The 18870-nt window shown below is 35.8% G+C and overlaps 1 protein-coding gene across 6 annotated transcripts in view; it reads left to right on the top strand.

Moving 5' to 3' along the window:
* LOC150105369 (transforming growth factor-beta-induced protein ig-h3-like) overlaps positions 1-18870 on the top strand; it is a 243775-nt gene that overhangs the window by 158938 nt on the left and 65967 nt on the right. For all 6 annotated transcript variants that reach the window (XR_016548445.1, XR_016548442.1, XR_016548443.1 and 3 more), the window contains exon 5: positions 11425-11532. Coding sequence is in view for 2 of the 6 variants with exons in the window: in XM_090394114.1 (XP_090250240.1) it covers positions 11425-11532 (108 nt within the window). In the remaining 4 variants the exon portion in view is untranslated. The remainder of the gene's footprint in view (positions 1-11424; positions 11533-18870) is intronic.

The following is an 18870-nucleotide window of genomic DNA, read 5'->3' on the forward strand; positions in this document are numbered from 1 at the left end:
TGTCAGAGAGGAGGATGCCTGGTCCAGCGTCTCCGTCAGAGAGACTGCCCGGATCCACGTTGCTTGAGAGAGGAGTTTACCACTTCCAGAAAGGAGCTTCTCGGTTCAAGACATCGCTAGAGAGAGAGAGAGACTACTTCTAGGCTGTAGACAAGGTTTCAAATTGCCGAAAGGAAGAGTTCCAGTTGCCGAAGAAAAGTTTCCAGGCCAGGTTAATGTCAGACATTCACCAGTGTGTTGCGTTTTCATTACTTGATGAATCAAACGATTTCACTGATATTGCTCAGTTAATGGTATTTATTTGCATGGTATTTCAAGATTATTCAAGTAAAGAACTTTTAAAAATTATACCATTATTGGGAAGGACTAGGGGAGAAGACATTTTTTCGGCATTTGATGAATTTGTAAAAGAACACAAACTTCCACTTTTTAAACTTGTGTCTATTATTACTGATGGTGCCCCTGCAATGATAGGTAATAAATCAGGCTTCATTTCATTATGTAAAAACGATGACAAATATCCAGATTTTTTAACGTACCACTGTATTATTCACCAACAAGTACTGTTTAGTAAAAGATTAAACACAAAAGATGTTTTGGATATTACATTTAAAATTGTAAATTTTGTTTGGGGAAAAACCCTACAACTTAGGTTATTTAAATTACAGGCAGATGATGATAGGGAACTTAAGTTGTACAATAATGTTCGCTTGCTCAGCAGAACATTATTGTACAACTTTTTAGAAAGAGTTCTTGTATTAATTAATGATATAAAATTTTTCTTTATGAAAAAGGAGATATTTATCCACAATTGAATGGTAAAAGATGGTTGTTACATTTATCATTTTTAGTAGATTTCTGTACGAAATTAAGCAATTTAAATTTAGAGTTACAAGGTAGAGATAAAAATTTAATTGACATGTTAAGGTCAATAAAAACTTTCCAACGATACTTACTTTTATTAAAGAAAAATATAAATGATCATGAATTTAGACATCTCCCATATTTTATTAAAATTTTTTGAACAAAATCAAGAAATGCTTCGCAATGATTTAAAAGAATTTATTCGTGAAATAGAATTAGTTGAGGAAGAAATAAATTCAAGATTTAAAGATTTTAATAAAACTGAAATGATTGTATCTTTTATCAATAATCGATTTCAAGAAAACTTGAATATCACAGAAATTTCAAATAAAATTAGTGGGCTGTTTGATATAAACAAGCTGAAGTAGAACTTGAGATAATAAACATTCAGAATAGTTTACATTTAAAATCAACAAACAATTAAGTCATTTGGAAGTATGCACATGAAAAATTCCCAATATTAACTGATATTGCGCAAAAAATTTTGTCGTGTTTCGGATTGACATACTTGTCAGAATCCGCTTTTTCAAATATGATTGTCATAAAAAATCAATTAAGAAACCAAATTACAAATGATCATTTGGATGATTGTCTGCGATTGGCCACTTCTTCATATCAACTTGACTATGAAAATATTGCGAGGTCCAAACAATGCCAAATTTCACATTAACTTTTTTTTTTTTTTTAAATCAACCAGCATTTCCTGTAACTTGTGAGTCTGTAATCAATCTGTTGTTTTTTTTTCTAACTTTGGTTTTCCAAAATAAAGAAATAAATATTTTATTCCAATATATGCGTAGGCTGTTCAATAAGTTATAAGACTATATTTATACAGAAAACAGATTACCTTTAATCGTCATCATTTACATGGTCTTTTTTCGAAGTAACTACCGTGAGACGCGATGCATTTGTCCCAACGTTGCGTCCACTTCTTAAGCACACTTGAAAGTCTGTTTTTTGAGAGTTCTTTCAAAACCGCCTCCGCAGCTTTTACACATGCTTTGTTGCTTTCGAAATGGCAGCCTCTTAGTGGTTTCTTGAGCTGAGGAAACAGCCAGAAATCGCACGGTGCGAGATCAGGACTGTATGGAGGGTGTGGTAGGATATCTATGTTGTTCTTCTGCAAAACGTCCACTACACAACCAGCAATATGTGGCCTTGCATTATCGTGGTGCAATAAGAAGCCATTCTTCAGCAATGGACGCTTTCTTTTGACGTGCTGTACCATTGTCCGTAAAACATCCACATAGTATGAGCCGTTTACAGTATTCCCAAGTTCTACAGTGTGTTGGTAAACAATGCCTTCATAGTCAAAAAACATTATGGTCATAACTTTACCAGCCGATTTTACAGTTTTTGCTTTCTTGGGGGTAGGCGAAGACGGATGCTTCCATTCACTGCTTTGTTGTTTCATTGTAGGGTCATAGTGATACAACCAAGCTTCACCTGCTGTAATGATGTGTTTTAAGAAGTTGTCACCTTCTTGTTCCAGTCTTTCTTTCCATTCTGTGCACACATCCACTCGATGCTGCATTTGCTCCGGTGTCAAGAGTTTGGGAATCCATCGGGCGCAGACACGTTTCAGTCCCAAATGTTCAGCCATGATTGAGTGAACACTTCCCACAGAAATATTCAGGACAACATGCAGCTGGCATACTGTAATTCTGTGATCCTCCTTGATGATAATCTCTGCTGTGTTGATCATTGTCTCTGTGATGGACGTTGAAAGTCTTCCCTCACGTTCAAGATCTTCCACAGTTTGCCTTCCTTCCTTCCTTAAAAGTTTTATGCCAACGAAAAACACTTGCCCTCGACGTTGTTTCATCGTGGAAAGTTTCACATATCATGTTAAAAGTGTCCGATGCCGATTTTTGCAAACGCACACAAAATTTAATCGCATAATGCTGTTCCAAGGGCGCTTTCATTTCGACAACTGGTCACGGCTCGTAGGTGCGCTGAAACAAGCTTGCGTTTAGTCATGTGACACTCTGGCACATCAGCCCGTATACGCAATCTATCAACCTCTTTTGTTAATACAGACAGCAACATTTCTTTATTCCACAGAAATTAATATTGTGATGAGTGGTTTTGCGGCAGTAAAATTAGTCTTATTACTTATTGAACAGCCCTCGTATATATATATATATATATTTTTGTTGTATTAAAATAATTAAAAGTAATAAATAAATTTTTAAATACACAAATAAAGTTTTTAGTTGTGCATTTTTTTTTAGTTGTTTATTTGTGCATAATGAGATATCAGGTTGGAGGAACGTGTTCTATATAAGAGAGTAGATCGCCGAATAACTTATTATAGAAAAGCAGCTCGCACAGTAAAAAAGGTTGAACACCACTGCCTTATGCAATGGGAAGTGGCAGAATGGAATGACTTTCCCATAGTCAGATTCCGATTGAAAAGCAAAGTCAACAGAGCTATCAGTTCCTTAGCACATTCTCTTAAAGCACATCATTAGATTCATCTTGCATTGCCTAATTGACATCTAGAAAACTTAGTATAATAAATTTAGTTTAATTCTTTATCCAAGTGTGAGCATACAAAGTTTGCGCCTGAAAGTATCTTCAGGACTGGGGTAAAGTAGTACAACACCAGACAACTCGTTGCAAAGGTGGACCAAGCTAACATCTCTCCTATCTCAGTATCTCCCATAATGCAAAACACATCTCCTTGCAGATATGTATAATGTTATGCATTAAGGGAAGGGCCACTACCCAGACTAGTTTCGACCTTTATTGAGGTCTCTTCAGTGGGAGCCAGGCCAGGACGTGGAGATACCAGGCAGAATCAATAGTAAGGTCATCTCTACCTATAGGAGTTGCCAACAGGTGTGCCACCTTTTTATTAAATTACTCTGGATTTAGAGAAAGATGTTGAAAGTTTATTTTTCACTTGGTTAGACTGTAATAAATTTAGTTTAATCCTTTATCCAAATGTGAGCAAACAAAGTTTGCACCTGAAAGTATCTTCAGGACTGGGGTATGGTAGTACAACACCGGACAACTCGTTGCAAAGGTGGACCAAGCTAACATCACTCCTATCTCAGTATCTCCCATAATGCAAAACGCATCTCCTTGCGGATATGTATAATGTTATGCATTAAGGGAAGTGCCACTACCCAGACTAGTTTCGACCTTTATTGAGGTCTCTCACTAAATCAACAAACTCAAAAATGTGTTTTGCATTATGGGAGATACTGAGATAGGAGTGATGTTACCTTGGTCCACCTTTGCAATGAGTTGTCCAGTGTTGTACTACCTTACCCCAGTCCTGAAGATACTTTCAGGCACAAACTTTGTATGCTCACACTTGGATAAAGAATTAAACTAAATTTATTATACTAAGTTTTCTAGATGTCAATTAGGCAATGCAAGATGAATCTAATGATGTGCTTTAAGAGAATGTGCTATGGAACTGACAGCTCTGTTGACTTTGCTTTTCAATCGGAATCTGACTATGGGAAAGTCATTCCATTCTACCACTTCGCATTGCATAAGGCAGTGGTGTTCAACCTGTTTTTAATATGCGAGCTACTTTTCTGTAATAAGTTATTCGGCGATCAACTCTGTTATATAGATCACGTTCCCCCAACCTGATATCTCATTATGCACAAATAAACAACTAAAAAAAAATACACAACTAAAAACTTTATTTGTAACTGAGATATTGAGATAGGAGTGATTGTTAGCTTGGTCCACCTTTGCAAGAGTTGTGTGGTGTGGTGTTGTACTACCTTACCCCAGTCCTGAAGATACTTTCAGGTGCAAGTATCACACTTGGATAAAGGATTAAACTAAATTTATTATAGTTTAACCAAGTGAAAAATAAACTTTCAATAGAAAACTTAGTATTTGTAATACTTCTTTTTGCAATTCCAAACCTTGAAACCTCCCCATCCCTCTAGCAACAAAACCCCTTTTTTCCAGGATGAAATACCCCAACAATAAAGTGATCATTAAACAACTTCACTGTTTTCTGTATCATTTACTCCCAGTTTCATCTAATAATGTCATTTTTCTTCCATCATTTCTACTCTTACGGTCCACATAATGAAATAATTTCTTTGGATTTTCCTTGGATCAGTTTTGCCTTCCTTCCAAGCTAGTCACTTTCTTGGCCTGTTTTATATTTCTCATGCAACTGCTCTTCAATACTCTCTTTATACTTTTTTTGATAATATATTTTTTCATCTGCAGTTACATTTAATATCATTAGTTATCCAGTTTACATCAAATCTTGTTTTGTTTTTCACTCAAGGTATACAGCTTGCCATTGCTTCTAATAAATATTTCTTCACTAGTTATGTATTGGTGATATCTCTCCCTTCCAATTCTTCCACCCATGGAACTGCTCTAAGTTGATTTTTAAGATTATTATAATACTTGCCTTATAATTCCACATAAATTCCTTTCTTCTTGATGATTCATCTCCCAATTCAAGACTGCATGTTCACTCAAATCCAGCTGGCGTGAGGGATGACATTTCAGTTAAAATCAGGTTCTCTGATATTTTAACCACAATCCAAAACTCTTGAGCCTCGTGTTCCTTCTACATACATGTGCCTGAGGCATTTGGCCCTCAAAAGTTGCAGAAATTCCTTTCCTTACTGCTACATGCTGTTTCCTACTCCCAATATAAACTGTCATAGTTAAAATCTTCTATAAGGATCACACGTTTTGCACTTGCCAAAGTCAACTGCCTAAACAGTTCCTACTCTTCACACTCTATTACAGGGCCTGTAGCAACATCCCACTAAATACTCTGCCCTGCCCAATCTTACCTCATGCCATATACTCTCAACAATCATTGATGCAATTTCCATACAACTCCTTTTCTATTATAAGCAGTACTCCATCACTGCATTTGCCCTTCCTTTCCTGCCAAAATATGTTGTATACCTTTCTGCTTCTATTTGTGTAAGTATATCATCTTTTGTGTTAACAATGTTTCACTCATTCCAATAATCTTCAGACTGGCTGAGGTTATCAGTGCTACTAATTCATCTCCTTTATTCCTGATACTCCTGACATTTTTATAAAGAAACAGTACTTTGTGAATATTTCTATACCCATTATTTTTTTTCCTCCTGACTTCATTTGACTCTGCATAGCACCACGCATTCCTTATTTCTCCACTGTCTAGTCCCTTGAGCAGTTATCCCTCTCGTAGGAATAGACACTGGGGATGTTGCTATGGAATTTGGAGAGTAAAGAGAAACGTTTAAGCAAATTAGGTGAGTGAGTAAGAGAAATGTTGTTTGGGCAGCACTAATTAAGCACTATTTAACAGTGGCACTGTTTGAATGTATTTTGATAGCTAGTAGACTAAACAAAATTAGTTAGTTGTGAAATGGATGAGTGAAGAGTTAAAGCACAAATTTAGAAGGTACTGTGGAGGTAGCACAAGATGACTCATGGTAATAATCAGTTACACGAGGAATACAAAGAGCAGACCAGGAAGGTAACTTAGTTATCAAGGACAGCAAAAGTGCAGTATGAGAAGAAAAGCCAGATCATGAAGAATCCTAGAGAGTTTGTTCCATATATGGCAGGTAGACTGATTATGGGGGGGCGATGTTAATTGATGAAGATGGTAGATTTGTACCTGCTGCAGAAAGCATAGTCAAGTTATTGAAGTAGTGATTAAGTTATTTCATCCTAATGCAGTAATATCATGTGAACTTGAGCATAGCAGGTATGCTGGGGAAGGCACTTGAGTGAATATATGAGAAATATTTCCTATACTTGAGGAAATATATGAGAAATTAAGTTAACTTGATGTCAGTATAGTAGGACTCAATAATAAAATCACCTTAATGGTGATTATGTCATTGTTAACAGCAGCCTTAACATATGTGCTTAATAAGTGTCTTGCAACTGAGCATAACCCAAAGTAGTGGAATGAGGTGTAACATTTCACAAAAGTATTGATGAGACTGAGATTACAAATTTTCAAACAAGGTCATAACTTCTGCTATATATTGTGGTCTTGAAGGATCTGAATAGACTGTATAAGTGAGTAGAGCTGTTAATTCAGTATTTTATAAGGTTTGTATAAGCTTAAGGTTTTTTTGAAATGTCACATATAAGGATGAGATGGAAAATATAGTTTGTTGGAAAATTTTGAAAGAGGTGAAGATGAAAGATCTTGGAGTTGTGAGAAACATGAATCTGAAGTTTAGGGGGTTACATTGCTTAATTGTGAACACATCACATTTAAGCTATAGGAACTCTGAACAGAATTCAAAAACTTCAATAGAAACTCTTTCAGCATTCATCTTTACTGCCCCAATCTTATCCCAAGCAACTTTCATTTGTTTAGCATGCTGAAACAGTCAGTGCCTCAGTAGTAAACATTTTTCTGATGATCAGAGGTTGTTGAGAATGAGATGTAAAGCTGGCTGAGACAACAGACAAAAGAATTTTACGTATCCCTGGTTTTGGAAGACTGATAAAGTGATGGGACAAGTGTATAGATGCTGAAGGGGAGTATATAGGGGAATAAATGTTTTTCTGAGGTTTTGTATACTTTGCTGATTTTTTCCTTCATTATAGGTTTACAACCTATCATGTGTGAGAGTCATATAAAAATAATAATGGTATATCCAAATCAGACTGCTATATGACAAGTTTTTATGTTAATCTCACCCATGAAATGCTAACAACCCATAGTGTTGGAACTCTGAGTGGACTAAAAATTATGTAACGTTTAGTTAGATAATCTTAGAAACTCTAAGCTTGAGAGCAAACATCGAACTTTTCAAGCCACTTGGGCCTCCATTAAGCAAGGTAGTGGTCTCATACCAAGTGACAAAAAGTGTCTGCTACAGACACATTTTTTGTCACCTGGTATGACAAAAGAGATGTCAGTGTACAACATACAGCCTCTTGCAGTCAATATAACTCTGGGATCTTTCCTGGAGGCTTAAGTGTTCACAACATTGGCTTTCCAGTCCACTGATCAAACAAGCAGACAGGGATGCTGAGATACTTGTTATTAGCAATGGTCCATCTTCCTACCAGAATACCATACAACTCATCTTGCCAACACCTTTGACCCCTTTTTAACAAGCTCCGATTCCAAATACACTGTAGATGTCTGTTCTTCTCTTGATAAATCAGACCACAACCTAATCCAAGTTTCTTGCATTTTAAAACAGCCATTTTCAGTCTTGTGTCCTCTGGCATTACAAGGATGCTAAATGGGATGCCTTCTGTGACTTCTCCAAACTTTTCATGGTATGACTGTTGGCAGAAGTCACGGAAACAGTCCAGTTCAAACACTAACGGAATGAAGGCCTTCATCCCTCACTCCACCCAAAATTTCTGACCACTGTCCATGCCTTAGTTCTCCAAGTGTTCCAAGGCAATATGTGAAAAACATCTGGTGTATTAAATATGGCTTGAGACCAGAACTTCAGCATAAAACTACCAAAAAAATAAATCAAATCTAATTTATATTTTGAAAGCTTCAATGACAATCAAGCCTTCTGGTCCTTAGCATTTGGACCAGATGCAACTTCTGCTCACCCACTGCTCTCATGTGAATCCAGATGGTACTATTGTAACTCCACCCAAAGACTTCTCTTCCAATTCCTACAATGATTCCTACTCTCCCGCCAAAGGGCTGCACGTTCGAATCCCGCTGTGGGCATGGATGTTTGTGATTGTTTGTGGAAATAGTAGTGGTGGTGATGGTAGTCGGCGGTAGGTGGCGTTGGTGGATTGAGTGATGGAGACAGAGCTGTAGAGCAGGTGCCCTTCCTCGATGAGTCTTTGGACTCCCTGGAGGTGTCAAATAATAATGATGATGGTGGGAAATTACTCCTTTATTCACTATTCAATTCTTGTGACCTTTAGTTTTTTTGCTAGAAAGAAATCGCATGATTCCTGAATAACTTAGGTACAAACAAGGCATCTGGTCCTGACAGCATTCCATTTATTGTATTAAAGAGTTTGTGTTCTGGAATTAACGTCTATCCTATATCATCTCTTCAATCTTTTTTACTCAACTAGCATCTACGCTATAGCATTGCAATAAGCCTGCATTGAGCCCATACCAAAGAAAAGTGATAAAAGTACACCAGTTACTTTCACCACTCCTTTCTTTCAAAACTATAAAGATCACAAACAGCCAACTTCTATACCTCCAGGAGGTCCACCAGCTAAATGACCAATAGTATGGATTCTACTAGTCTGGATCCCCAACTGATCTAGCATTTTTTATCCACCTCTGGATTCAAGCCACGGAAAGGTTTCGAGAGACTCACACAGTTGCTCTCAACATTTCTAAGGCATTTAATTGGGTTTGGCAGAGGTATACTCAGAAAAGAACTATCCTATGAGTTATGGTCACCTTCAACCATTTGCAACTGGATCTCCATCTTTCTCTTTCTTTGGTTGCTTGCTGTATGTTATAATAGATGGTTTCCTTTCCTTAGATTTCCACACCACTTCAGAAGTATTCCATACTCTTTATTCACACTCTTCCTCTTATACATAAATAACCTTCTCTCACTGACTTCACCTATCTATAGCTATAATGATAGTACATTCTGCTTTTCTCTCTCATTCCACAAACCTTATACTGTCCAGTTTTTAGAAGCTTCAAAACGCTTCATAACAAATGCCTTAAACTCTGATCTTACTGTTCTGCAGTGGGTTGAGGATAACCTATAAGCTTCAACACTACTAAAACAAAATCCTGTGTAATTTCATGCAAGAAAGATCTCATGTCACTTTCCCATATTTTTGATAACGTTCAGATATCAACACACGATCAAGTTTTTCTTCTTGGACTGACTTCCATCTCCAACCTTTCCAGGAATAAACACATCTTCCATCCACTTCTTCTTCAGCTGAAGAAAAGAAAGAAAGAAAACTTGGTGCACTTTTCTGTATATGGCATTACTTTTCACTCATGCAGATACTAACACTGAACAAATCCCACATGCATGCCAACATGGAACACTGTTCACGTGTCTGGATGGAACACTCAAGTCTCACTAGTACTGTTTGATGCTGTACAGGAGAGGAAAACCAGATTAAATCTATGACCCTCTGTTTTACAGATATTGTTTCTGCTTTATGCCTCTTCTTTTTACAGTTATTTTTGTGGGTATTTCCCCTCTGATTTAGCTGCTATCATTTCTCTACTTTCTACCAAAAAAAATTAAGCACAAGAGGAGCTACTCATTAACATCCACCTTCAAACTTATCAAACCAAACGAACTTTTCCTCCTCCTCTGTTATTCCATCCATTTCTGTCCTCTAGAGCAGCCTTACTTCTTTTCTCTGTCTTCTCCAAAGACTACAACATTCAGTTCTTAAAAAAAAAATTAAAAAAAATTAATAATTTCATCTTTATTCTTACTCTCTTACACCTCAGCACTGATGCATTATAGTTCTTGTGACGTTTTGTTTGTAGATGAGATATTAAAAAAAAATTGTGATGCTGAAGCAAACCTTGACATTAAGGATAAGGAAGTAATTTCACTTCTTTATAAGACTGCACCTGGATTATTGTGCGCTGATTTTGTCTCCTGAGTTCCAATGAGATAAAGAAGCTGTGGAAAGGGTGCTGAGAAGAGTTATAAAGATTATATCCAGATTATGGGATTTAGATTATGAGGATAGATTGCAAGTATATGGATTACAGACTGGTTAACAGGAGAAAGAAGGGTGATATGATAGAGGTCTATAAACTTCTGAATAGGTGTTATAGGATATTGTCTGATGAAATTTTTCATTATATGGAAGGTGGGAAGAAAACATGGGGGCATCATTAAAGTTAAGTTTCTTCTCAGTCAAGGAAGTAGTAAGAGCTAGGTTTTTTCCCTCACAGGAGCAGTGAGTGAGTGGAATAGTTTGCCTTCAGGGGTAGTGAGTGCATCTAGTGTGAATGAATTTAAGGGAATGTATGACAGCTGGTTTGGGGTGATTTATAACTTCTCTTGATGAATCCTTGACTGCCTGGAGATCTTATATAATAATAATAATAGATGAGTTGGATTGGCTTTCTGATAGGTATCAGCAAATTGTTTATGGAGGAGCAGTAGTATCTTAGAAGATAACTCACTCACTGTGTGTCACAAGGCTCTCTATTTTAAGACCAATATTGTTTAACTTGTATATTAATGATATTCACTAATGTTCAAGTGAGGTAATTTTTGCCAGAAAATTCACATCTGCAAAAGGCAATACTATTTGTTGCCATATGGGATTTCTTCCATATTCAATACACTTCTTGTAGTATAGTTTTTGTGAATGTGCATTTTGCTGTGCTAAATTTAGTCATAACTACCAGTGATTTTCAAGTATGAAAAATATGATGAATGACAAATTTTCCTCACAAAGTACTCTCTAAGGATTACAACTTCCAGCTGTTTAAAAAGTACTATCAGTATATTCCATCAATGCTTATAAAGCATTTTGCTATCATTGAATATTCAATAAATGGAAAAAAAAATACTACAAATTAATAGAGCTTAATTTCAGAAGGTTAAAAATTTAATTAGTTTTTTTTTTCCTTCCCTTTCTTTTTAGAAACACTTCTATATCATGTGATATCTGATGTGTGGTATGTTCCAAGTTTTTGGAATGGAATGAAGCTGAAGACATTACAAGGAAAGGAAGTAACGCTTACTTTGGAAGGTATTTCCTGTCATTTTTAATCTTTTTTTTAATTTTTTTATCCACAGTGAGACAGTTTCCATCAAATATTGCATTAAAAATGACTGAATATTGTTGACAAACGCTTTCAGATAGGTGTATAAACTATTACTGGCTCAGAATTATTACATTAGCAAGATCTAAAGGATTTATTGAGAAATCATGCATTCTTTTTCTTCTTTTTTTTAATTGTTGTTGAGGACAACAAGAAACTAATTGGATCCAAGAAACCAAAGACACATCCTTAGATCAGGATGTGTCTTTGGACTGGAACTCTGTTTTAATTAAAAATTAAAATAAAAACTTTATTGATTTTTAAAACTTTAAAACTGAAATATGAAAAGGAGTTAAAAGCATAAAAATAAATAATAGGATATTATTAAAGATGAGAATAATTTGGTAATGATGTAATATTATTGATAAACACAATATAAAACTTGTGAAATTTAAAAATGAAAAAAAAAAAAAAAAAAGGAATGTAAAGATCGTAAAAGTAAAATGTAACATAAAATATACAAATATATGATGAAGATGAAATTGGTTTACAGGGTGGAATCAGGCTGTTTTGGTACAGCAGTCATTAGAATAAAAGGATAAAATTTTGTGGTGTATATTATATAGGTTGTGTCAAGGTATTTTGATTGGTTGAAAGTTTTGGGTTGTTGGAGAGCTGCCAAATCTCAGATATAATGTAGGGGTGGTGGACATTTGAGAGTGTTGAATTGTGTGTTTATTTCAGTGGCTTCTGATATTCTTAACTTTGTTTCATTTTTTTGAATGAAATGAATAGTTACTTTTTTTATTTGTGGTGTATCGTTGTATTATCTTGCACATGCTCTTTTGTGGTTTGGTTTGTTTATTTATCTTTTGAAAAAAATTCGGGTATGGGTATATGACAATCCCACAATGTTCACACAAGCGGAAATGAAGTGATCCGAATATACGTGGCATTGCAATTCCAGTTGACAAGGGAAATGATAAACAACATTGTAGAATGTCATATTGTTTTGTTTCATTATTTTTAGTAGAATTCATAATATAGAATAATTTGAGAATGATTTAATAATCAGAATGTTGCATATGAATCTTATACCTTTATGTATATTCTATATATATGGAAATTTTAAGATTTTATTATAAGAAATGTTTACTTTCTCCTGAGGGTTGGTTGCTCCTATTTTGACTGTAAAATTAATGTAATTATTTATTGTTGGGGATAAGTGCTGTTTAAGACAATCTGATTTAGATGGGTGATTTCCTAGTTTACCATATTTGCCGACGTATAAGATGCACTCCCTTTTTTGTACACATTTTTTAGGGAAAAAACTTGATCACTGAATATTATAATGAATTTACAGTATTTCAAATATAAAGTAATAAGTAGTCTACTTTCAACAAACACCTAATCTAACTAGGAAAGAGTACCCACCTTTTAATCTTCTTCGTCGGCGATCCCTCTGTTAGTGGCTATTGCTTTCACTTGATGAATAATCATTTTTGTAGACACTGAAAGTCCCACTTTTCTGTGGTCTAAAATCCAAGTATTGGTTCTGCTCTAAGTTCTGGCCATTTTGCAGTGCCACTTCGTAGGTTATGTTTACTTTGAGTTGCTTTTTTAGATCCTCTTCCAGATTCTGCCAAATTCTTATTTTCTCAGTTGAGGGTGGCCCAAAATGCCTCTCTGCAGCCCTGTTTCCATGTTCTTTAGCATATGCAATCACACATAGCTTGTATGCAATATTGTAGCAATGCCGACGTTTTTCAGCCATAATTTGCCAAGAAATTTAGAGAAAATTTAACGGCAGAAATTTATCACCATTTACAACCGTGACAACAATTGGAAAGTTTAAATGAACAGGAACACAGCTGTGATCATCGATGACAGCATGTGCATCCACTGAACTCTATGTAACGGGAATGCTCTCACACACCACAAGGAAGCAAGAAAGAAATTGCATAACTCGGAACAGAGAAAATTTCCAGAAATGAAAGTAACAAAAAACTGAGTATCAGCATATAAGATGCACCCTGTTTTTCAGACCTATTTTCAAAGAAAAAAAGTGCATCTTATACGCCGGCAAATACAGTAAATCTTAGTGAACTGTTGTATATTTGTATGTGTTGATAAATTAAGAAAGTGCTGTTGCTTTTTTTTAATGGTGTAGGGATAGTTAGCATCAAAGTGCAGGTAGTTTCCTATGTTAGTTTATGATAAATTTTTGTATGAATATTATTTCCTGAATGAGCAAGTGTCAGGTTTAGGAAATTTATTATTAAGTGTTCTTTCTTTTCAAGTGAAAAGCCAATAGAGAAAATGTTCTCCTTTTTTATTCAAAAAGGTTTACATGGACTGTCAGGATCTCCCATAACTATTAAGAAACTACATTCTGATAATATCCTTGTAGAAACATCCTGTCAAGCTAATCAGAACAGCATCAATGGGTGGAAAACCATTTACAGTAACACCTCATAAAACACTCAACTCTTCTAGAAGTGATCTCAGAATGGGATCCCTTTGATGTTCCCAATGAAAAGATGTGTTTCAAATTTAAAAATCAGGTAATGATAAGTATGAGGCACATTCTGATCCATAACCTAAACCTCCACCATCTGTAGAAGCAGAATACCTTAGCTGTCATGCTAGACTGTATATCCCTCATCCACTAAGATGCTTCAAATGTCAGATAATATGGACATGCCAAAACTGCTTTCCTTGGTTCTCGCACCTGTGCCTGATGTGGTAATAAAGAACATGATAACAAATCTTGCTCTATAAAGAAAGCTAAATGTGTCAACTGCAGGGAGATCATTCAGCTTACTCTTGTGCATGTCATCTTTCCACATCTGACTTTTGATGAGTCGAATTGAATGAAACCATTTTTGGAGTTGTTTCTGGAGTGAGACAATATGTCATGCAAATGATGCACTCATCATATCAGGATGCAGAAAGGAAGTTAGCACCACTACACCTATCCTTAGATCTTCTTATGCGGAGAAAGCGACAGTTAAAAAAATGTCAACAGCATCTCAAACTCCTATGTCTATTCCACCATCTGATAATTTTACCAAATCTAAAATTTATGATTGTCAGTGCTTCTCTGATGAGTGCATCATTTGCATGACATATTGTCTCACTCCAGAAACAACTCCAAAAATGGTTTCATTCGATTCGACTCATCAAAGGCAAGGATATCACTTAAAGATAAACCACGAGACACCTCCACCAAAAAATTGATATTTTGATCATCATCATCATCATCATCAAATTCCTGCCATGTACCCTCAAGGAGTGTACAGGATATGACAGTACTACATGAAAAAATTACATCATTACTAACTTCCTATCTACAATTTTCCTCCAAATCAGTCTGTTACTTGTCAAGACTCCAACATTATCAGATCTTATATTTCTATCGTCTAAGGCACTTTGTACCGTATCAATCCACCTATATCTTGGTCTTCCTCTGGGTCGTTTTCCTGCCAAACTGGCAGAGAACACTTGTTTTGCTAATCTTTCCTCTCCCATTCTATTTAAGTGACCATACCATCTGAGATTAGCTCTGCTAACGCATTCCTGGATGCTGACAATGTCAAGTTCTTTCCTAATATCCTCATTTTTAATATGATATTGCCATTGATGACATCTGTTCACGCCTCTAATCTTTCTCAGGACTCTCATATCTGCGGTCTCTAGTCTTTGGTCAAGTGTTTTACTTCTGACCCAGCTCTCAGATCCATAAGTTAAAATTGGTTTGAACACAGTCTTGCATACAGCTAATTTAGTGTTCCGACTAATTTCAATCTTATTCCATATGAATTTATTCAATTGACTTCCCATGATACCAGCTTTGCTGATTCTGTTGTCTATTTCTATATTTAGTTTACCATCTTCAGTAAAAATTGTGCCTAAGTAGCTGAAATGTTTTACTTGTTCCACGGGTTCTCCATTCACAACACAGTTGACATTTTCAATGATTCTGCCTATTTTCATTGTCTTTGTCTTTTTATTGCTGACCTTCATACCATATCTATTACAACAGCTATTCAATTTAGTCAGAGAATCTTGCAGACTTGTAGCGGATTTATTTAGAAGTATAACATCATCCGCATAAAGCAAAGAGCTGACATTAACATCTCCAATTTTGATATCAGGTTTAATACCACATTCCTTCATAATGTGATCCATATAGATAATGAATAACAGAGGGGATAATGTACATCCTTGTCTCACACCAGATTTAACATTAAACCATCTTCCTGTACTTCCTTCAATTCTAACTGCTGACTCACAACTCAAATAAAGACTAAGTATTGCTTGATATAATGCCCCATTGACACCATATAACTGCAGCGTATTGAATAGCTTCTCTCTTGGCACCTTGTCATATGCCTTTTCCAAATCGACAAAACTTAAATACAGATCTTTGTTATATTCCCATGCTTTCTCGACTACTTGTCGTAAAGTGAAGATCTGATCCTGACAGCCTCTATTTGGCCTGAATCCAGCTTGTTCTTCACCAAGCTTTTCTTCCACAATTCTTCTCAACCGTTTCTCAAGTATACTTGCATAGATCTTGCCAGGAACACTCAGTAGGGAAATACCTCTGTAATTCTCACATTCAGTTTTATTTCCCTTTTTATATATGGGTACTATGAGAGCTCTACTCCAATCATCGGGAATTCGTCCCTCTGTCCAGGCTTTCTGAACTATGCAGTGCAGCCACTGTAAGACTCTTATACCACCATACTTCAGCATTTCTGGTCGAATATCATCTACTCCTGCTGCCTTTCCACATTTCAAGCCTTTGATGGCTTTTTCTACTTCAAGTATGGATATGTATTCCTGACTGCATGCTGCATGCCTGGTCAGTGTTTTTTATCACTGTGCTGTCATCACTGCTTGTTTCATTTTGCAGTTTTTCAAAGTAATTACTCCATACTTCAAGGATATCTTTTTCTCCTGTTTTCATTTCACCTTTATCATCTCTAATTCCTTTTACAGCACTCTTTCCTCCATTCCTAAGCTTCTTCAACAACCTCCAGAATATTTTGCCACCTTCTTGATATTTATTTTCTATATTCTTGCCAAAGTCCTCCCATGACTTTTGTTTAGCTAGTTTTACACACTGTTTAGCTTTCTTACATTTGTCTCTGTATTCTGTAAGAGTAAAAGCTGACTTATTTGCCAGGAACTTTTGATATGCTTTCTTCTTTTCCTTCACTGCCTTTTTAACTTCCTGTGTCCACCAGGGAGTTCTGATTTTTTTATCTTTGCACACAACCTCACCACATGCCTCTCTGGCAGAATCAATCAATGTTTCCTTCAGAGTTTGCCACTGAATCTCCAAGGTTTGATTCCTGTTCTCAAACTCTTTCATTTTCTTTTCAATAATATTTCTGTATTTTAGTCTACAGTTCACATCTGAGAGCTGCTCAACTTTTATTCGCTTTAAAACTTTCTTACATGTTATTCTTTTCAATATGAAATTCAATTTTATCCTGCTCAAGACTAAATAGTGATCACTTTCAATTTCAAATCCTCTGTACACTCTGGTGTCCTGCACCAGGGAGAAAACATCACTATCAACAATAACATAGTCAATGAGACTTTTCTTATTCCTAGCCTCTTCTCTCCATGTGAATTTGTGCACATTTTTATGTTGGAACATGGTGTTAGTAATAACCAGTCCATGTCCTGAGCAGAAATCCAACAGATATTTGCCATTATTATTAGCTTTGCTCTTTTCTCCAAATTTTCCCAAAATATTTTTGTATGTCTCACAATCATTTCCTACTCTACTATTTAGATCCCCAACAAGGACCAACTTTTCCTTTTTCATTGTGTCAGTTGCTTTTTCTAAAGCCTCAAAAAATTCCTCCACTTCTACCTTAGTAGAACCTTCTGTGGGACCATAGGCACAAATAAGTCTCATTGTCCAGTTCCCCATTCTCATATTTGCCCACATTACTCTACTTGAGACTGACTGCCATTCAAGAAAATTAGCCTCGTATTTTGTGTTGAATACTATGGCTACTCCTTCTTTTCCTTGATGTTTTGATATTTTGATATCCATTGAAAATAAATTAAACTTACCAACTAATCATGACACGATAGATGCATTGAATTTTTTCCCTGAAATCGGTCGATAGATATAAATCTGATAAAAGTAAGCCCTCAACCTCCCAGAATCAAGCCAGTCTACAAAGCCAAAACAATGGGAAAATTTTTACAATGGAACTGTCATGGATTTCACTAGAATATTAATATTAAGATGTTCCTGCAGAAACACAAGCCTTTCTGTTTCTATCTGCAGGAAACATATTTAAAAGCTAATGAGGAATTTTGGAATCCTTAAGGAATTTTGCTGTTGTATGCAAGGACAGAATTGGAGATTGTCCTGCTCGTTGCAGAGTAGTTACCGTAATGGTCAGTCACTCCTTTCAATCATGTCCAGCTTAATGCAGATCTGGAAATAATAGCGATTCACTTATCTGTGGAATTTCTTATTACAATATGTTAAATTTATTTACCACTGGGTTATGAGATAAATGACATGGAATTTGATGATAATCTTATATTGCAGTTGCTTGAGCCCACACTTCTTATGGGTGACTTTAATGTACACAACTTTCTGTGGGGTAGTGCCAACACAAATGGATGAGGTCATATCATTGAGTAAGTCCTTGACAATAATGACATCTCCCCTTTTGAAAAATGCACTCAATAACTATTTTTCCACTGCTCACATGGGATGGTGAAGATAACATATATAGAAGCGATCATTTTCCTATTCTTTGTACAATGTCTTAACAGGAACCATGTTCTCCTACACAGATCCCCATGTGAAAAATGGACCAGGTTGACTGGAATTCCTTTTACCATCTTGCAAATTTAATGCTGATACAGCGAGTCAAACCTGTCAATGAAGCAGTAAAGCATGTAATAGATTTGTCCAGGCAGCAACAGCCTTAGTTGTTGCTGTTGCTGCAACAGCCTTAGTTCCAAAAACATAATCTCAATTCCCACTCTAATCAAAGCCTTGGTGGAACCCAGAGTGCCAGGTAGCCAAAAAAAAAAAAAAAAAAAAATCAAGCCAGAGCATGGAGTATATTTTTTTTGTGGATACCCCACCACATCAAATTTAATAGCTTTTAAATGTGCTCAGGCCAAAGCACGTTATGTGAGATGTCAGAGCCAAAAAGAATTTGGATTCAGTTCACCTCATCAATTACTCAAACAACCAGTGTAAAAATGTATGGGATAAAATCGAGTAAATGAAAGGTAGATACAGAACACAGTACCTTAGACCAGTGATTCTT

Source organism: Typopeltis vanoorti, chromosome 6 (genome assembly GCF_054136105.1).
Source record: "Typopeltis vanoorti isolate ZY-2024b chromosome 6, IOZ_Tvanoo_1.0, whole genome shotgun sequence".
Classification (NCBI taxonomy): Eukaryota; Metazoa; Arthropoda; class Arachnida; order Uropygi; family Thelyphonidae; genus Typopeltis; species Typopeltis vanoorti.